Source organism: Molossus molossus, unplaced genomic scaffold (assembly GCF_014108415.1).
Source record: "Molossus molossus isolate mMolMol1 unplaced genomic scaffold, mMolMol1.p scaffold_m16_p_23, whole genome shotgun sequence".
NCBI lineage: Eukaryota > Metazoa > Chordata > Mammalia > Chiroptera > Molossidae > Molossus > Molossus molossus.
In genome coordinates, this window is record NW_023425359.1 from 10,976,561 (window position 1) to 10,998,728 (window position 22,168).

Genomic DNA, 22,168 nt, shown 5'->3' on the forward strand with positions numbered 1-22,168 from the left:
ACTCCCACGGTTTGCCCGCTCTGGTGATGCAAAGACTCCCGCCAAGGCCAACGGTGAATGTAACAACTTCATTTCAGAGAGATACGTTTTGCGTATTGATTGCCTTTGACTTCAGTATTTTAATCTAATTTACAACTTTATATAATTTAGCTTTTGATAATGACGGTGTTCAACAAGCAGCTCACACAATTCGTGAAATCTAATGACTGGCTCTCAGGAGCTGGCGCCTACCAACCCCCCACACCACTGGGTAGGAAGGAAACAGGCGGGAAAACAAACAACTGTACCTGTCTACTGAACTCTGGCTTATTAAGTACAAGAAACACGTGACTGGGAAGAATCCAGGATCCCCTGACATATTGTCAGAATGGGAAAGAAAACAATTAGCTGGTATCTGAGTATCTTGACTGACGATCAGTGGTTCCCCAGTCCAGGCCTCCTGTCCCCGGGACGAAGCACCCCTGCCAGGGAACTCTGAGACCGGATCCGAGCAGAACAGCACGGTCACCTCGGGAACTCCCGACTGGCCCGTCCCAGGTCACGCTCAGCACTCCACTCCCTGGCCTCGCTCTCCATTCTGTTTCTACTTGTGCATGTCTCTCCACCGGTAGATGGCGGGTACTTTGGAGGGTAGAGATCAGTACTGAATTATTCAAAAAGCATTTTAAGTTTGTGCTGAGGGAGCCAGAAAAGCAGAAACAACAAAACCCGTTTCTGAGCATTTAACATTTCAAAGTATGCCTCAGAGTCGTCTGCATGAGGAGAGTCAGAAGTTCAGTGCATTTTCCTCCACGTTTGTGACCGTGTATACCACAGGGCTTTCATTTTGCATCCTGTGTGAGGTGGAGCACCCGTGAGGGTTGGGTGGATGACCAGAGTCATTTTGTAAAGAAAAGGTTTAGCACTGGCTTCCTGTCTTCATCCTTCTGCCCATCCTCTAGCAACACCTTGGCTCCGGACGTAGCGAGCACTTAATCTGTGTTTATCAAGTAGTGTAACACCCAAGTATCGGCCACGAATACTACGCAAAGTCTCAGACTAGAATAGAGACTGCCATTTCAATGGCAGGGAGAGTCTCTTTTTTTAATTTTATCCTTACCCGAGGACATTTTTCCATTTTTTGTTCAGATAGAGTGGGAGGAAGAGAGAGAGAGAGAGAAACATCTATGTGAAAGGGACACATCGAGTGGCTGCCACCCGCACGACCGACCAGGGCCGGGGACAAACTGCAACCGAGGTACATGCCCTTAGCGGGAACCGAACCCGGGTCTCTCTGGACCACAGGCCGACGCTCTAACCGCTGAGCCAAACCGGCCAGGGCGGCAGAGAGGGTTTCTACACGAGCTTCCTCCAGCTGTGAAACTGTCAAAAATGCCAATGTCAATGACTCCCTAATATACAACTCAAGACTTCAAATTAATATCAAAATATGATTTGCACTGAGATACTGATGCTAGGAACGCTGAGCTCCAACATCGGAATGCCAAACTAGACCTCCGTGCTGCGGATCCTTCACGTCAGCAACGTCGGACTCGCCTTTCCCAGCGGAGCGAACGCCACGCGAGGTCTTGCTCTCCTGACAACTGCACAGGGAGAGGACGCGACACAGCAGGCGGAGTGTGAAGTAATGGAGAACAAGGAAAACGAAGTGACAGCTCAGGCTCCGAAAGCCCTGACAGCAACCCGGTCAAGGGACTGGAGAGACGCGGGCAGGGTTTCAGGTCCTTGAGGGGAAACAGGAGGTGCATGATAATGCCGCGATTGGCTACACCCCCAGACTCTCGGCGTCCCTGGGTGGCCCTGTGTCCCAGGACTCTGTCCTAGGCCCTCTTCTGTTCATCCTCTCTCTCCAGCCCCCACCTGGATGGTGACAGATCCCTAGGCCAGACGTTCACTTACTGTATTTCTTTGTTGTTGTTGTTAACCTCACCCAAGGATATTTTTCCATTGATGTTTAGAGAGAGTGGAAGGGAGGGAGGGAGGAAGGAAGGGACAGAGAGAGAGAGAGAGAGACATCGATGTGAGAGAAATATATCAATCGGCTGCCTCCTGAAAGACCTGACCAGGGCCGGGAATCAAACCCACAACCCAGGTGCATACCTTTGACTGGAATCGAACCCATGACCCGTTGATCCCTGGGCTGACACTCTAACCGCTGAGCCAAACAGGCCAGGACACTTACTCTATTTCTATTAAACACGGGTACTATTTTCCATCTGGGTTTCTATGGAAATCCGACTCGGTATAGTCAAAGCTCGTATCAGCATCTACCCATGCAGCCTCCTCCTCTGCCTGTACACCGTCTCTTAATACTGCTCATTCTCCAGACTAGTCCCCCAGCAGGAAAGCCAAGCCACCCGAACCACCCTGTTTCTTTCTTTTCATCCTCACCCGAGGACATTTTTTCCATTTTTTGTTCAGGTAGAGTGGGAAGGAGAGAGAGGGAGAGAGAGAGAGAGAAACATCGACGTGAAGGGAACACATCAAGTGGCTGCCACCCGCACGACCAACCAGGGCCGGGGACAAACTGCAACCGAGGTACGCGCCCTTAGCGGGAACTGAACCCGGGTCTCTCTGGACCACACGTCGACGCTCTAACGGCTGAGTCGAACCGGCCAGGGCTACCCTGACTGTTTCCATCTCGCCGCTTCTACTTCATCCTTCACACGTTCTACCTACCGCCCAATTACCACTGCTTCAAGAACCCCATCTTTTCTTTGCTTGTTAATCCTCACCTGAGGATACTTTTCCATTGATTTTCAGTGAGCGTGGAGAGGAGGGAGGGAGGGAGGAAGGTGGGAGAGAGGAAGGAGGGAGAGAGAGAGAAAGAGAAACATCTGTGTGAGAGAGACATATCAACTGGCTGCCTCCTGCATGTGCCCAAGCCAGGGCTGGGGATTGAACCTGCAACCCAGGTATATGCCCTTGACCAGAAATCGAACCCATGACCCTGCAGTTTGAGGGCCAATGCTCTAACCACTGAACCACACCAGCCAGGGCAGGTCTCCACCTTTTATCTGGACCATTCCGTACACATTCTCAACTGCTCTGCCGACCTGCCCCTGGCCCTTCGTGGTTCAATCCATCCAGGACAAAGCTGCCCGCGTCAACTTTTCATAACACAAATCTGATTATCAGCCCTTTTAATAATTCATGGCATCTCATCCCCTCTGAGTAAAGATGAAATATTTTCTAAGAAACGTAAGGTCCTTCCAGGCTAACATATCAGCTTCATCTCCCAGTGTTCCCCAGCTCTATTCTACAGGGTCGTCCCTGGGCTTCTCGGATGCCGTGTTCATCTGCAATTCGAGCTGCTCTTCACGTGCGACTTTCTCGGCCTGAGCGCCAACGCACAGCCCGACCACCTCGTGAGCCAGACCAAGTCTTCCCCAGACAGAGCTGATCATTTCTAAAGCAATGTGTATGTAGTTTAACCCGAGCATCTGTGAATATACGTTTTGGGCCCAATTACTCCATGAACATCTAGAGCAGAGAAGACTCTGTTCATCCCTCATTCCCAGTATCTTACTGCAGCAGTGGAGGGACTTAGCACAGTGACTATAAAAGGAAATAACAGACCACTGAAAACACCACCCCTTCTCTTTAGATAATTCCAACCTCTGGGTGCACAAACCTTTAAGAGTTGTCCTACTTACTGGGCAAATAACACCCATACCATTCTAAATTTACCTCATATTTATAGAATTAAGTACCTACTATGTACTATCCACTGGGTGGGGGGCAGGATGACGATGAAAATGAGCCAGACAGAGACATGAAAAGCACAGCACCATTTTGTTCCACCAGCTTCTTGTAGAGGGGGCCAGGCTCACCTGGCGAGGTCAGGAAAGTACGGGGTAAACAGTTCACTGCCCTTGAAACCCAAACCAACTATCAGGTCCCCAAATCAAGTCGATGGAATGGAAATCCTAACTCTTTTTTTTTAATGATTACCTGTCATCAAGTGCCACCTGTTACACTAATTGTGAAATCATCACACTAAATGGAATCTATTTCAAAACCTGAACCAAACTGGTGTATTGTAAGATATACGCGGAGGGGCAAAAGTAGGTTTACAGTTGTGAGTAGGTAAGACAGTTCATTCTTGTGTTATTGTTTACTGCTGTATTATTTTCCGTGCAAACAACTGTAAAACTACTTTTGCCACACATTGTATGAGAAATATCGAATAGACACCAAGAAGCTTGATTTCTCCTCTTGTTCTGTACAAATACTCTGTGAGACCCAAGGTAAGTCACTAAAACCTTTCTGGGCCTATTTTCTTCTCCATCAAATGGAAATGAGAACAATGTTGACCCTACCTACTCTACAAAGTACTGAGACGGCAAGGGATACAACAGATATAAAAATGCCCTGAATAAAAAAATTCACTTTACAAATGTAAGGTATGACTCCGTTACCAGAATGATGAAATGCAATTTGATTGGTTCTTCACAAAGCAAATAGATGGTACCACTACTTTAGGATTCATTTGTTCTTTCATTCATTAGCCCAGTCTATCAACAAATACATACTAAGTGGCAATAATAAACAGATCATTGTAAAAAAGAAATAATGTGAGGTGTTATAAAAGAGTCAACAATGTATGAAATGGGCTGACCTCAGGATGCTTATGAGCTACGAGATGTTCAGAAAAATACCGATATGCATATAGATCTACATGGAAAGGTGGATATATACAAAGACAGATGAGACTCATATTTTAAGGGACACTAAAAGTTAATAGTCATTTCATATACAACTTACAAAGTGCATGTCTGACAACAGTGTTGTGAGGGGGGCAGAATCAGGAGGAAGGTGTCAATGGGGGAAAATGGAGAAACATCTGTAACAAAAATAAATTAATTAAAAGAAAGTGCATGTCTGAGGTGGTAGAAGGTATAAGAGGATAAAAGGTGATGGAAAAAAATAAAAGTTTAAAGGTAAATAAACATAGCCCTGGCTAGTTTGGCTCAGCGGTTAGAGCGTTGCCTGTGGTCTAGAGAGACCCGGTTCAGTTCCTGCTAAGGGCATGTGCCTCGGTTGTAGTTTGTCCCCGGCCCTGGTTGGGTCGTGCGGGTGGCAGCCACTTGATGTGTCCCTTTCACGTCGATGTTTCTCTCTCTCTCTCTCTCTCTCTTCCTCCCTCCCACTCTATCTGAACAAAAAATGGAAAAATGTCCTCGGGTGAGGATAAAAAAAAAAAGTAAATAAACATATAAACGTGAGCGAATACTATAGCTCATTAAGTAAAGGGCTATAGAATTCTTCAGGTCATAGATGAGGCTACAAAAACAGAAATACAATTATATAAAGATTTTTTTTGCTATTCTTTCAGTTATGCATGAAAAAGAATATCTTCAAATGACAAGCAAAAATGTATTTAGGTATGTTGGGGTGAGAAGAGGGGACAGAGACAAGTCTGTGTGTTTTATAACGTGAATCAGCAGAGTTTCAGAGGCCCAGAGACAGCAAGCACCAGGGCAATTAAGAAAGTTCACTCATAATACAGATAATAAAACTCCCCAAATCCGTATTTGGTAAAATCTGCATCAAATTTCCAAGTTAGGAAATAGTTGAGGAAATTTGTTAAATGTTCTATATTATGCAGTTAAAAATAAGTCAGTATCTCAGTGGGAAGATGTCTACACCAAATACATTGCTTCTTGGAGCTAGTTATGTCTGAATTAACTTCCACATCACAACCACTCGCCACATTCCTCAGCAGCTCACTGTGCTCTTGGTGGCTCACCGTTTATTTGGATCCTTTATCAAGAGCCCTGATAGCAACGATTTTGCATCTGAAGAGAGTGTTCGAGGAAATTTAATGTCTTCCATTAGTATTAGTTCAAAAAGTTTCTCGTGATCCTGGTTGTAGAAAGGTAGCCTCCCACACATCATTTCGTACATGACGACCCCCAGGCCCCACCAATCCACGGCTCGGCCATAGTCATTATCTTCTAACACCTGGAAGAGAAACCAGGGAAAAGTCATTATGACACATTCACTTCTAAAGCATTTACTTATAAAACGTAAGAGTTGTACATAAAAATAAACCCTAACTTTCAAAGCCTAGACAGGCAAATTTTAGATCTGAACATTGAAACTACAAAACATCCGACAAAAGACAGAAGTCACACCAAATATTCAAAATATATCCAGAAATGGTCAGCGTACAGCAAAGGGGCACACGACCAACCCCCGGTAAATGAGCACGTGAGGGTGCTAGGCGTGGACTGAGAACCGGCAGCAGATTTGCTCAGCAGATTGGCATGCCTTTTCTTAGGCCTACTTAATTTTTCATTCGGGTTCACTAATGGGGACGCTAAGTGGCAGCTCGGAGCTAAGGCGTGCTGATCGGAGCGCGTGATGCCTTACACACCCCTGCACCGAGAACTCAGGAACACACCCCGGGCGGCGGAAGACAGGAGTAAGCACAGTGTCACAGGGAAGAGCACAGGGCACGGCCACCAGGAAAATACATCTGAAAACTTCTGGAGGTCCCCACGTGCTTCGACTGAGGAAATACTAGTCAACAATGTGTACTCGAAGGGCTCCTGTTTGGGCTAAAGCTTCAGTGCCCGTGACAATTTCTGTCAGACACACACAACAAAATCATGGACTCGGTACCTGTGTAGGATGTACATTAAATTTGTTTTGCAAAATATCAGGCTAGGTTACAGCTACCTGTTCACATCAGAACATGATAACTTGCCATTTGTCCCAGGAAAAATTGGATTGTAACTTTCTTTTCGATATGTTCCTCATTCAATGGAATTTTCTTCATTTATTTGGAACTCTTAATATTTTATTTTAAATTATTATATTTGAATAATCTTAAAGTTTACTTGTTCTGATCCTCTTAGCTTTGGGATAAACAGATCAAGAAAACCATACACATGAAATTTATCAATTAAAAAATTTTATAACTGATTACATAAGAGAATTTGATACAGAACAAAGTAGTGCTCATATTCCACACTCTCTCAGTTTGTAAGTAAATACACTGTTGAAGATGATGCCTATGTGTCTTTTATTTAAAATTTACCAGTAACTTCACAGAATTGCACATGACATTTTCAATAGTTAAGGTCCTTTTAGAGACAGGGTATTTCAAGATGGAGCATATAATATCAAGAAAAAAACTGTTTAACTTAAAGATCCGTTTAGTGGTGTTTTCAAGTGTTATGAAAAGATTTTGAATTCACCTGTATCATTGTTTTGTGGCTAAAGCAACCCAGAAACAACACTGGCAAGAGACGAACACAAGCCCAGCTCCTGTGTTTTCAAAAAATCTTTTGTAAATCACAAACTAAGCAAAATATTTACAGGAAAAACAACAAATTCTCGTTTTTATCTTTAGCCAAAAATATTCCAAAATGTCTGTTTGTTTGAAATGAGTAATGTGAGAACATACAGAAAACAAGAAATAACTTAAAGAAGCAGAGAAATTCTCATGTACTTAATTGAAAGGAAATGCTGTAATATAATTTTTAAATACCAGTGACTTTCGATTTTTCAAGAATCTATCTCATGTCCAGTTAGTAGAATGTATTGTCTGAGCCTTTTTCTAGCAGGTCCAGGATTTTACCTAGTAACAAAAAATTTTAAAATCGAAGTAACCTTCCTCTGCATTCCTACAACACCAGCAAAACAGAGGAACATGCGAAAAAGAGCCAAACATGGTTTTTAACCTCTTTTTTCATAAAACCATAAAAAGCATAAAAAGCTGGATTAACTGCCTCCCGAACCCACATTTCACCAGCCGGGTTCTCATCCCCAGCTGGCAAAACTGGCAATCCTTTATTTTTGTTTAAATACCTGGTTTGCAGCCAGAAGGGAAAGTAGTACATTAAAAAAAAAGGGGGGGGGGGTATTTTTGAAGAGAAGCATCTGAAAAATAAAACTGCATTGCATAAAAATCTGTTTGATAAAATAAAATGTATTTTATTTAGCTTTGTAAAATGAACACTGATTCTCCAACTAAGTGGTTTTGCTTCGGAACATAATGTGCTTTAATTGATACACATAGATGTAATGCTACAATTAGAACTGCTTGCTGTATCACTTTGTACTGAACAAATTTGATGTGATGTATTACCTTTTTGACACACAAGCTTAAGCAATGTTAAAGAGAAAATACCCTAACAACTCAGCCAGCCTTCTTGATCTGAAAGTCTTTGCTATCAATTAAAAAGAAAGATTTCTGTTCAACTCCTACCTCCAAACAGTTGGACGATGAAATACACAAGAATTATAAGTGATTCTAATATTCTACATGTGGATATATAAAACATATTATCACTACTCATATAGTATCCTTTCACTATTTTTAAATATAAATTATTACAAAACACAAAACTTGGAAATACTCTAGAAATTCCAGAGTGAACTTAAAATCAATTTTATATTATTTTTGGAAGATAATTTTCTCCCTTACTCAAAGCACTTCTTTTTCCAAAATTACAGAAACATAAAATCTATATTTTTTAACCTGAGAGTTGCAATTACTTCTGGCCACCTCTGATTATTTTTTTCCTAGCAAAAAGGCTAATATATTTCCTGGTTATCATGAAGACTGATCCAAAGGGCATGATAAACAGGAATATAGAGGTGCAATGATAATGTCCACTTCAACTCTGTTACAATGTGATTTATCATGTAATTTAAACAGAAATGCAGATCAAAACCTACTCCTAGAGGAATAATCCACTGAAAGACTAATCTTAAAGAAGTGATTAATCTAAAGAAAGCATCTCTTTGCCATTACATCAATGTTGAGGACATTCAGCTAAACTCAAGGTTTACGTATGGACGTAGATACAGTGTGTCCTTCTACCCTATTGTTCTCTGTGACCACAGATGTAGCTTTACTTTATAACTGCATTTAACACAAATGCCCAGACAGACATAAAGGACAGGAGGGGATACAGAACACTCAGGAAACGTGACTGGTAAGAAATGATGGTAGGTCACAGCAAGGCAGCGCCCAAACAGCACCAACTCTAGGAAACAAAGCATCGTTTCATTTGTCCACCCGGACCCAGAGACTGCCTCACTTTCTGCTAAAATAAAACCTAAGGTTCAGGAGGCCACAGCAGGTACCAATTACTATTCAACAATCTAGTAATATTTGATTAATATTTGGTAATATGTGATGTAGACACTTAGATTTATAAAACAACCAGGTGAGTTGAAAAAATCAGCATAAATAGCTCTTGAACGGTTACTGATTTCTTTCTTTCTTCTTCTTTTTTTTTTTTTTTGGTACGTGCCCCTAGCAGGAACCGAACCCGGGACTCTCTGGTCCGCAGGCCGATGCTCCAACTGCTGAGCCAAACTGGCCAGGGCAATGGTTACTGATTTCAAAGAATGATATTAAATAATAAACTATGTCTTTTAAAATAATACCATCAATTAAAATTCCCAATGCAAATATTTATTGGGCTAATGGGCACTTATAAAAAAAACATACTCATTCAAATATTCTTGCACCGACTCGGATTCACTGGTAAACGCACACAATGCTCCCAGGCAGGCAGTGATGAGGGGCTGTGTGTGCCCCAGAATGGCTTCCTGCTCAGTCAATAGTCCTGACAGAACAGATGGGGGGGAAAAATTAAACATCTAAACAGACTGTCTGCACACCTATGTTGTGAAAGTAAACTGTGAACTTGGATGAACCAATTTACCGCTAATTCAAAAAAATTTGTTTCTGGTAACCCTTATATTTCAGGTAACTCATGTGTGTGTTTTATATATACATACACACTCTTACACACTTTATCATTTATGGAAATCCTTCACATGTTCTTAACATCACAGGAATTTGCTTAACAAAAGACCTACGCATATTCTAACTCAGATTCGGAAATGCACTCAGCTTCTGGGGGAAGTCCATATTTCCTAAGAATCACGGAGTCCATGGTTTCTGGGTATTTTCTTCATCATATATTGTCATCTGCTCCAGTGACTGCAGAGAGGGGAGCTGCCCCTGCGGGGCGCTGGGAGGCTGGACGTGTCGCCATCTCCCCCCGTCCGCACGGTTCCTGCGCACAGCCAAGTGCACCTGTGACAGCAGTGTCCGGCTGGGACCGGCAACACTCTTCAGCAAGAGAAAAGCTGACGGATACAATGCTGGTGACTAAACCACACTTACACATACCTTCCCAGAGGGCCTATACTTCCTTTTCACCCGGGAGCAACAGACACTATGGACCAAGAAACGGGGTCTTGGTACCCCGACTAAAGCTGGCCTACTGCTGTCAATTAGCGATAGTTTTCTAGACGCTCTTATGCTTCGGAGAAGTTACAAATAAACTTGATGCGAAACCAGAACCATTCCAAAGCACTACATGCAAATAGAAGCCAAAAGACCACATAACATTTAAAAAAAAAAGTCCGGTGAAAAATAGCTACCATAAGAACTTTCCGACCTCTGAGCAAGTAAAAACTGCTACTTAAATGAACACTGAGAGACATCAACACTGAACTAAAAAATATCATTTCAGTTCATACTTTTACAATGTCCAATTTAGGAACAAAATGGGATGGTTTTGAGTATTATCCAGAAACAGTACACACGGTAAGCCGAACATACGACAGAACTTTACAAACATGTTTATTTTTCCCATCACCGTTCATCGCATCTATACCCCGCACCTCCACCTTCCCTGACGGAACCTCTGTCATATGAATTCTAATTACCAAGCGCACCCTCCTGCCTGAACCAATCCCTGCGAAGCTCGGCTGGCTCTGCCCCTTAGTACTGGTGAGACCTCTGCAGAACCATCAGGAAGATGAAGACGTTCAAAAATGTCTCCAGAGGACAGGCCTTTCATGCCATATTAATAATTACATAACCTATGAGGGATGTGCACAGTTTTACAAAGGCTACTAATGCAACTTTTTATTGTCGCAAGCATCTTCCACGTGTTAAGACCCAGCTTCACAGTCTGGTAGGGACAGTAGAGTTTGTCCGCGGGCTGAGCAAACGGAACTCCGGCTGCCACTGTGTCTTCCTGCAGACAAACCTAAGTAGCTTGGGCCTCCTGTATTTTTCTCCATCTCCTGAACACAGCATTGGCAGAGCCTGTGACGTGACGTCTTTTACATTTATTCTTTGTTGTATTTAAAGTAAGGAAATTAAATGCCATTCAACACATTTAAGTCTAGGTTCTAGACTACTCCCCCTGCCTACACCACTCCATTCTACCAACTACCTTTCTCCTCAATTATTATGATTGTCCCAGCTCATTCTGAAGAAGTTAATGTATGTCTTTGGCTTTAAATTTATATAGAATTTAATTTCCATTTGTACTGTTATCCATATAGCAACACAATGGCTTTGAGCGAATCTTTATATCAAAATAGTTATCAAAATACTCTGGTCTAGTTCATATATTTTCAAAATATGGATTCTATAAAATATACTAGAATGTAGATTTCAAAAGAAAATGAATAAAATGACAGTGAATGTTTTCTTAAAACAAGCTTCTAAAAACCAAGCGTGCATCAAAAATACATTTTCAGCCACTGAAAACAAATTTTTTTACAGTTATATGAAACGAAATTATAAATACTTTTTCTCTGAATAGCAACCGCAACTAGAGGCTATGTATTTTCCAACAATCAAGCCATTTTCTGCAATCTTTTTGTTAGTTCAGACTTGATTATCAAATAATTTTTATTTTTACACTATTACAGAAGTGCATTTCTCTAGGTTTCCAAAACCACCTTATTCAACCTTCCCCATCTGTCACCATCTGCTTCTTTTTAGCATGTACTTTTTGTGCGATCACATAAACATGTGAAAAATAACTAACGTGCGGATGATTGTCTGCTGGTACATTTGAGGACTGGGCATAATAAAAGTGAACTGCCAAAACGCACTTAACACTTTTAATTTTGTTGGGTCTTGCATGTAAGCTACACTTGATTTTCAAACTGTTTTACAGTTGGAAAGTTGATCAGGTACTGCTAACTCAAGAGCAAAGCTGAGACTAAATAATTAGCACTGCATAAAATGGTTTGGATTCAATGAGAGCCAATGCAAATAATAAAACTTAGCAGTGAGATTTTATATGTGATTTCTAATTTCTTTTGTAATTTTTAGGTGTGAAAATAGAGTACAATTTGCAAAAACAAATTCCTCTCAAAGTATCTTATTGTCTATAACGTACGGCCGGTCAAGTTTATTTCCTTCTAATATCAGTAAGAGCGAGCACACGTTCATTTATAACTATATATACAAGTGCATTTTTAGAACACCAAATGCATAGTTCATATGCCTGCTAGGACCGTATTTCTGCAATCGCTTAAAAAATACACGATCCCCCGCTACGTAACACGAAGGACCTATAATTCTTCATCAAAAGAGCTAAGAGAACAAATGTTTTTAAAATACTCTTTTTTCAACAAATGGCGTTTTTATACTATAAGACTCATCTTTTCTGGTGGTCTCTGCCTGAGGAAGAAACAAGTTCATTTAAAACTTAAGCTTATTTAAAAATCAACTATGAATCTGATCCGCAGGCCAGTGCGTCGGTTTGAACTGATTTTTAAGTCTTTTTAAATAGCCTTCGCCTATCTTTACACAGCAAAGCATTTCCGGCAGATTAAAACAACTAGAAGGTGGAGGACGAGGAGCCCTGCTAGGATGTCGCAGGGTCTCCGCACGTGTAAACAAGTCTGCGAGAAGAGAAGGGAAGTGCTGACGGGGAACCCTCCCCCCGACAGACAGTGCTCAAGAGCCCACTCCAGGCCTGACCACTGCTACTCATGTGCCATCAGAAAGGAATGTCAGGGTTCCCGGAGGCGGGACCCCAGGTGAACAAGGAAAGAGCTGGTTTCAGCTCAGGCCAGTCCTCCCTGACTGACCATCTGACCACAGTGTTGCCTTGCTCGCAATCCAAGTGGCTTTTCCTTCTCCCCGAGCCCCAATCTAAATCTGCACCCCATCCTATCCACACGCCCAAGCTCCTCGCTTTCTGCCTCCCCTCACTGCCCCGCACCGGACCCCCCCAGAAAGCTCCCACATCTCCTTTCCTGCCGCCACACTCTGCATAACCCCAGTAATTACTGTTTGCACAGTAATAATTAGTCCCCCTGTCTTACCACCTTAGTAAACAGTCATATAGTTGAGGACAAACACCATTTCTTACGCTCTTTGTACTCCTAGCACCTAACAGAATGCGTGCATCTAATAAACATTCAATAAATATTTCCTTATTGAATGAATGAGTGTTCTTAGTGAAACGGTTCATATCAAAGACCAGAAAAAGAACTTAAATTCTTTTAAAAGTAAGAGTCAACATATTCAAAGTTACCCTGATTTAACAAACATGTTAAATATAAGAATTAAAACTGCATGAGAAGTTAGTGGTTTCAAGGTGGGTCATCCTCAGACAGTAACTACAGTGCTCTCTCTCCCCAATAAAAATGAGAGTCCGGATTTTAATTAGGAATCAGCATGTCTCAGCTACGGGCATATAAACTGCTTTTAAAGACTAGACTTCTACAATATTATACTTCTACATACATATATACGAAATGTTTTCTTGTCTTTACAAAGAAGTTGAAAATTTTTTGTAAATTATAAACTTTCCATTTAGAAACAACCGGGCTCTTCCTGCATTAACTTCTCGGTTTTGTTCCTCAGTTGATGACATTTGCATATAAAACAATATCTTTGTTTCTTTGATCATCTGCTTTTAAAATGAGATTTATCTTCTTCAGAAATAATTTTCCCTACTTGTGACACAAGTGATTTTGTGATTCTGAAACTGGGAAAACATCATCCATGACAGATGCAGAGCAGGGGAAACTGAACTCCAGAGAACCAAGAAATTTATTTTCCACGATGTTCACAAAACAATCCTATTCCAGGGTAAGTTCCCCGAGAGCAGCGTCCTTCGTGTCTTGTTCCTGTAACCCCATCACCCAGAAAAACACCCAATACACAGCACACACACAGTATAGAGCTTCTGGATAAACAAACAGAATTATTCTGGGACCCTCAGTACTGGGTCGTCAGTTGGAGCTGCTTTGGTCTGAATTCCACCATGTAGCTACTGTCATTTCGTTAATTCTCCCAACGACATACTTTCTAATCATCATGAAAACCCACAACCCTACAAATCCAAATGATCAGTTTCTTTGTTTCAAAGGAAAACCCAAATGGTTAGGTTTCTGAAGTCATTCAATTATTCTGTTTTAATAAATACATTAAAAAGACCATCATCAAAAAAATAAAATGTATATGGCCAACAACTAAAAATGTACTTACTTATTATAGCTAGTACCTTTGTGCGCATAAAATTTATATACATTTAATTGCCCTATAATATCATGTTAAACAGTGGGAGGAAAATCGATTTGGTTCATGTTAAAATTCAGGTAGAAAAAGTTAGGTACTGCAATTTTTGCTAATGCTTAAATGGTTTCCTTTGCAAAACAGTGTATCAATGTTCCTTCCCTGTGACCGAACCCAGCCTACCTCTGGGGCCAGGTACTCGGGCGTTCCACAGAACGTCTTCATGGTGGCTGCATCTGTGATCCCTTCTTTGCAAAGTCCAAAATCCGTAATTTTTATGTGGCCATCTTTATCCAGCATCAAATTCTCCAACTGTATAGGAAGAAAAATGACATGATTTGTTTTGCAGTCTTCAAATATAGGAAAGTACTATCTTGAAACAATGATCGAATGCGGAGTAAGGTATTTTGGAAAGAGGACATAGTTGTTAATACAACTTTCAGTATTTAAAAACCCTGTAGCTTCCTAATTCACATGTAAAAAGAAACATGTTTTATCAAATACTTTGATGATAAAATTATTTTTTAAACCAATGGGAGTAAGAGCCATTATTGTGTAAGTTCTGAGAACCTTTCAAAGCAAAAACCAACCCTCCTTTTATTTAAATAAACTCGTGATCTAAATAATCCCAAAGAAATGAGCATCTTCTCAATATATGCAAATGGTTTTCAACAGTTCCTCTTGGGAATCCATTGCTACTATAAAATATTCCCTTACAGAAATGTTTTTTAGTGGTGGTTGTAAATCAAATCTAAATCTTATTTTGTAAGGTAAGGCGGTACCCTCTGTTGCAGTTCTTTATAATAAAGAAATACCAAACCTTTTAAACATAAAAAGAAAGGAATGTCAAAGTCAAACATCCAACAGTTAATGAAAATATATAGCATAAATATTATACAGTTGGAATCTCTTTGAAGCCATTAATGAAAAAACACCAAAGAGAATCTTAAAGATTTAATCAAGTAGTAAGATCATCTGCCTTATGAAAATTATGAAATGCAAGGGGAAAAGGAGTTTGTGCAAAGCCAATACAATAAAAAATAACAATAACTGATCATTTTTCTCTCCTATTTTGAACCCAAAGTTATGATGATCATCACACACTGATACATATGGTCCGGAGTTGTGACCTTCCAGCCTCACAGAGACGGGGCCCCTAACCTTACCAACTCATGTAGATACAAGCACATGTGAAAATATAGTAGCAGGATAAATGACGATTAACTTATTTAAGGAGTAGGTAATTTATCTACTCCTTAATGTGATGATACATCCAAGTGCTTACCTGTTTTATGAACTCTGAAGTCAACATTCAATTCAAAACAGAACTCCATACATGAACATAAATGCACACAGAATGTGGTGATATCATACTGTTACATCATCTAATGTCTTATAAACCAGAAACTAAATACAGTCAAGCAAGTTGTGCTCACTGAAGGAAAGAGCAGACAGGCACGTGTCCTCAGGTGTAGTTCTTAACTGTGCTACCTGGCTAATCTAAATGCTTGACACAGGCTTTCTTTATCGCATAGCTTAGAGAAGTGATATACTGTTGAACCTTTTAAGATAAAATTCTTTTATTTTATCTAAATTCAGAAACCTTGCATCTTCCGCATGCTTCTCTACTAACTGGAACCTGAAAGTCAAGCCTACTTTGCACAAATGGCAACAAGTCCTGAGGACGGAAGCCGAACAGAATCGTCAGGAAAGTCTGTGAACGTCTGTCTTTCCCTGCCCGCCTGCCCTCTGCCTTGGTCGGTCTGTCTGTCTCTCTTCACCGTCTGGTTTTCTCCCTTCTTCCTTTTCCTTCCTCCCTCTCTAACTTGCCATAATGAGAAACAGAAGCTTATACTGGAGAGTCTGTTGGTTTGTTGAATAAAAACGTCCTGTTCCTAATTTTTAAGAAGATGCTTATGGTTTTAATATAGGAATGTATTATACATATAAACAAAACCAAATTAAGTTCTTCGAATGCTGTATGATTTTTAAAAATATTTAATAAATCTGTTTTACCAAGACATACAAAATTCTTATAAAATCTCCAAATAGTACTACTGTATGAAATGTGAACGTACCATCCACTCCACCCGCCCACCCCGGCCTGGTTTGGTGTGGGTCAGCCAACCTCCTCCATATGCCCTGCATACACGGGAAAGTGTTCACGGAGACATCGTACCATGAACTACTGCTCCACATTCTGACGAGGCTGTTTCGTCATATATTTTAAATCCTGACTCATAATGAATTCTTTACCCTCGGATCATCTCTGAGCCTCTCACCAAGGTGTGAAGGACGAAGAAGGAAAGGAGGAGCAGGAACAGGGTTGGGGTAAGGAACAGACTGCAGGTGACTGAGTCCCAGCTTGCCCGGAACGGAAGGGGTGTCCTGGAACACAGGACTCTAAAGCTCTAACTGGGGCAGGCCTGGGCAAACCGGACAGCTGGTCACCCTCCTGTCTATGAAGCGGCTTTAAAGCATTACAGTGATACGGTGAGCAGTGAGGTCAGCCTAAGGGATGACTGAGATGGCGGGCGGGCCATGACGATGGGGGCCAGACAGCACCTGCATGGGAGGCACTGCAGAGCACACGGGGTAGGCGGAGGGGGTCGAGATGGAGAACGCACACGTGAATTCAAGCTTCACCCCCGACTCCCTGTGTGACCTTGGGCTATATGCCTCAACTTCATCTATAAAACAGAGGTAAGTAACAGTAGCAATCTAATGTGATTGTTTTGAGAATAAATGAGATACGAACTGCAGAACTTAACACACTGTAAGCATTCGATAAATGTACTGGTCATTACTAAACATGGCATTTCATGGTCAATGTGTACGTTACCAAAATGGTGTGTGCTCTTCTACATAACACTGTATTTTAAAGGAAACCAACGTTCAGGAACAAAAGCCTATAAAATACTTTTGTCAGCTCAGTGACTTCAGTAAAAACACTTTTCAATATGTAAGAATTTCTTTTGCACAAACCAACAAAACATAAATATTTCATAACTTTAAAGCCAGTTATTTTGTAACAGTGTCCACCTTTTCCCATCAACTACTTTTCTTCTCTCACCATCCTAGAGAATCATTTTGCTGAGCGTGAATGATCAAATCAACTTGCCCTCCAACAGTATAAATGACTGTCAGCGATACATCACCTTAAAAAATACCCCCAAATCCAATGTGTATAAAGATAAGTCAGGAAAATTAAATATCCGGACTTATTAAAATAGTTTTTCTACACAGAGGCATAACAAGTTTCTGGAACACAGAAGAACCATCAGTGTTGTGAAGGATGTGCAGAATCACCTGGAAGTCTTTTCAAAGCAGACCAAAGACCTAGACATAACGGAACACCTGGCCATCACTTCCTTAGTGATTTAATACTGACATAAACAGGATTTGGTCAAACATTTGTAGGACTGCTTCCACTGTGTAAAGAAGGAATATAGACATTTACAAATGATCTTTCCTTGGTTCTCTCTCTTTAATGTCATGCCTTTCCTTCTTCCTTTGGCTAGCCATTAAATGCAAAATGCATGCCCTGGCCAGTTTGGCTCAGCGGTTAGAGCGTCAGCCTGCGGTCCAGAGAGACCCGGGTTCAGTTCCCACTAAGGGCACGTACCTCGGTTGCAGTTTGTCCCCGGCCCTGGTTGGTCGTGCGAGTGGCAGCCACTCGATGTGTCCCTTTCACGTCGATGTTTCTCTCTCTCTCTCTCTCTCTCTCTCTCTTCCTCTCCCTCCTTCCCATTCTATCTGAACAAAAAATGGAAAAATGTCCTCAGGTGAAGATAAAAAAATAAAAAATAAAATAAGTGCAAAATGCATACTGTCACTGGTCAGGTACTCTTCATTTATAAAACATAAATGCATCTGTTTTTGTTTTGTTTTTCAAATATGCTTTTGTTATTTATTTTAGAAACAGAAGAAGAAGGGAGAGGAAGAGAGAGAAACATTGAAGTGAGAGGGTAACATGGACAGGCCGCCTCCTGCACGCCCCCTACTGGGGATTGAGTCTGAAACCCAGGCATGTGCCCTGACTGGAAATAGAACAGGAGATCTCTCAGTCCATCGGACGATGCCCAACCAACTGAGCCACACTGATCAGGGCTAAATGTGTCTGTTTTATTGCCACAGTCAGTCCTAGTTTACAAGGGCACTATGTTTTTGCATAATGGATGCACCCACTGGCAAAGCAAACAGGAGGTTTGAGAGAAAAAATTATGTATTAAGAATCTGGTTCTGCTTACTACTTGTATCAGAGGGTTTCTAACAGTTCACACTTCGAGGAGAGAAAAAATATTAGGCATATGCCCCATGAAGTTTCCATAAAAAGGCAACCTTCTTTACCCAGTTGAAGTGGACAGGCATCATCTGAGTTGGTTAAGTTGATAGAGGCGTTGATTAAGTGTACACATGAACAAATGCTGGCCCTGGAAACTTCTTTTCCCCTGTGCTTTGTGGACAGGAAATTATAGCAAGAAAATACTATGGTCCTTCCTGCTCTTACTGGTAACTAGAAGAAAATTAGACTAAAAATCCTGAGCTGTGCTGGACACAGGGCTTCCGAGCCTGCCCTACGATTCCCTGTACAAGAAGACGGGGGATCTGCAGGGAGGACCAGGAGCACGGCTGCCGGGGCCGGCGTGATAGGCTGGGAGGCCCCTGTGGGGGGAGGCGGTGGCTGAGCACACCCGTAACCTCTGTGACGGAGCTCCGCTACATGCCAAGGTGGCTATCAGAAAGTTTAAGTGTTTTTAAAACTTTCTAATATAATATTCTAATACACATGAATATGCCTTTTAGGTATCAATTTATTTAAATGGCTGACTTTGTGATTAAACAAAGGGATGAATCCAGCAGTTTCTAAGGGCTCTGATGACTACGAAGCAAGGTAAGCAAACACTTCTTCACCCAGGCTTACACCCGTCCCAGCAGTTACAGCACACGCGGTGCCCGCCGAGACTGCCCCAGGCCGAGGGCACAGGGAGGACTCCTCCTCGGCACTGCAGACAGACTCGTGGGCCGCAAGTGCCCAGTGTCACCCAAACTGACCTGCAGGAACTTAACAACCATGGAGTCAGAGAGGGGCTGAAATCCTGAAATCCAGCCTTCCTAAGCTAGAAAAGGACTCACATTGTACAACAGTGAAGACCCCACCTGGGTTGTTGAGCTATTTAAGAATTTACTACAAATCAGGAACACAGCCCAATCGCACAATTTAATTTCTGAGATGGAAGGGGTCCTAACAGCAGGGGTTCACATTTGCTAGAAGAGGGAATTGGAGTGACTGGGGAGAAGTGGGAGTTGGGGACTGTCTTGAGATTCAGTATGTGAAGCAAGCAGGCTGTTCTTATTTGGACTGTGAGTTTACTGGGGGTGAAAGTCAGGGAGCTGATGGGCATCAAGAGGGTGGCGGTAAAGGATTCTCTGAGACCACCCGCTGTGCCACCACCGGGTTCTAGGAAGAATGTAAACCCACGTGAATAAGCACCAGTCGTTAGAAAGGAGATGGCAGAGGCAAGTCTGAGTCGATCAGTCAAAGCGGATCCCTCTCTAAGCCAGTTTTTGGTGATGCTGTTTTTTAATGCAGCTGGTATAAATATATTTAAAACATTCCTTCTCTTATCTTCGGGAACTTTATACAGATTTTAGGTTTACAAACTTCTCCCAAAATTCTCAATGCATTCCTGCAAATAGATTTCATTTCAACTCTCCAACGACGTATGAAAAGAACATTAGACCTGGAGGGAGGATTCAAGGGCTCCAACAATCCTCACTACGTCACCAACTTAGTCCATTACTCTAGGTCACTCACTGGGCTTCCAGACGTCCACGACCTCACCTGTGAGCTACGGATCGGCTCCACCCTTCTTCGATACCATAAAGGATCTCACTCCCTGCTGCCGAAGCCCTTGCAATATGGATACAAATAACATTTGTATACATTTTTAATGTTTGGATGCTTACACTGTATGTATTCTTATTGACATACATTTATATGGTTTCTGCCTCAAACATTTGCTTAGACTTTTAAGGTAAGACTATATTTAAAAAAATAAACTTAGAGATCACTTAACTGTCTAGTCGAGTTAGTGGTCTACGCGTTTGGTAACTGCATGAGTCATAGCCATATATAAAGTAGATTCTTTATGTTGCAGTTCAACAGATTTAGTCTTTCCATCATCAGAAAGGACGGGACAATGAAAATCCTCAATGAGCATCAATACACCAATATGTTCACAGTAATGCAGTTAATGGCAAATACGGACTACGACCGACTCAGTGATAGCAGTCTTTAATCAATGCTGGTTTTCCTTGTCTCTTTAGGCTAATAATTCTACCCTCCAGCTTTAAACATTTTGGATATGTTACTAAGAACTTCAGAATCATTCTCATGTCTTTAAATCCAGGAAGTTCCCCCTTCTCCCTACAAACATTTAAAAAATATAAAGTGGGAGCAGGGGGAGGTGATTCAGGCAGAAAATAACTATTTCTAAGTAAATTTGCAGATGCCATAAAACTTATGTTGTTAGTTTTGCCATGCCATGTAACTAATTTCTTTTTTAAAAAACACCTAAAGTCCAGACACTGAAACACCACAGGACTGCTTGGCATGCAGGCGGCAGGTCCAGGGATGCGGAGTCCTGTCGCATGCCTGTTATCGGCTCCATGCCTGTTACCGTCACTGCCTGTGTTTGTGTCTGGTCCGCTGGGGCACGGAGCTGGTCGTCCCTGCCCTAGGTGTATCATAGTCACGTAGTTCATGTCTCCTAAACACAGGATTTTACAGCTTCTTCTAAACTTGAATAAATAATAATATGATGCAAACACACAAACTATATATCATTGTCATTGGGTAAAATAAGACTTTGTGAGAGAGTGTTATTCCTTAGGACCATCCATAACATAAAGGTACGTGACAGGGACATCTTGAAGTAGCCTGGACAAGTGCAGAAATAATTAGATAACTTAAGGATCATGAGTAAGATGGGAGCAAGGGGACACCTGTGAGTCCTTCTTTATGTCACAATGTGGAGATACACACAGAATTTCGTAAAAGACTCATGTAACTCCTGTGTCTACAAATCAGATAGTATTTTATGTAAACTAGTACTTGATCATTAAAGCCATTCTGTATCAAAATGTTAATTGGTCAGAATTACGATATATGATTTCCTTACTGAGAAAATCAGATCATCACATTTAGCATCTGTTCGAAACGTGTCCGGGTACAAACTTCCTTGATATGGTCCATCGGATTCCAGACAGCGTCATGAGAATCACTACCACCTGCAATGAGCTACTCCAGGCCGGGAAACAGGCCTGTGGGTGGAATCCGGCCTCGTGCTGTCTGGTGAGTGGTCTTACTGGGACCCAGGCAGGCACTCATCTGTGCCGTCTGGGCCGCTCGCTTCCTGCGACGGGAGCGCCGAGGCCGCGGAGCCCGTCTGGGCAGCGAAGCCTCATGTTCCCTGACTCTGCAGAATGTCTGCCGCTCCCGGAGCTCTTCTGAAGGTCTCACCGGGAAGGAACTTCGGGAAGTACGGTCACTCTTACCAATGAAAATATAGGACTTTTAAAAATGCAATTAAAGCCCTGGCCGGTTTGGCTCAGCGGTTGGAGCGTTGGCCTGCGGACCAGAGAGTCCCGGGTTCGGTTCCCGCTAGGGGCACGTACCAAAAAAAAAAAAAAATGCAATTAAACAAAAGGTTATATTATATTATATTAAAATGCTCCAGATATTTAAACCCACCAAAAAGTTAGGCCCCACATCAAATCAAACATTTTCCTCCAATAAAGTCTTATTTATTATACAAGTTTCTTTATAATACATCACAGGATTTAGACTAT

General features: G+C 41.8%; 1 protein-coding gene across 6 annotated transcripts in view; it reads right to left on the reverse strand.

The window, feature by feature from the left end:
* The window catches only part of AKT3 (AKT serine/threonine kinase 3), a 216,822-nt gene that overhangs the window by 21,244 nt on the left and 173,410 nt on the right, over positions 1 to 22,168 (reverse strand). For all 6 annotated transcript variants that reach the window (XR_004961421.1, XM_036277567.1, XM_036277568.1 and 3 more), the window contains exons 10-11: positions 14,498 to 14,626; positions 5,753 to 5,967 (exon numbers count right to left, since the gene is read on the reverse strand). Coding sequence is in view for 5 of the 6 variants with exons in the window: in XM_036277567.1 (XP_036133460.1) it covers positions 5,753 to 5,967; positions 14,498 to 14,626 (344 nt within the window). In the remaining variant the exon portion in view is untranslated. The remainder of the gene's footprint in view (positions 1 to 5,752; positions 5,968 to 14,497; positions 14,627 to 22,168) is intronic.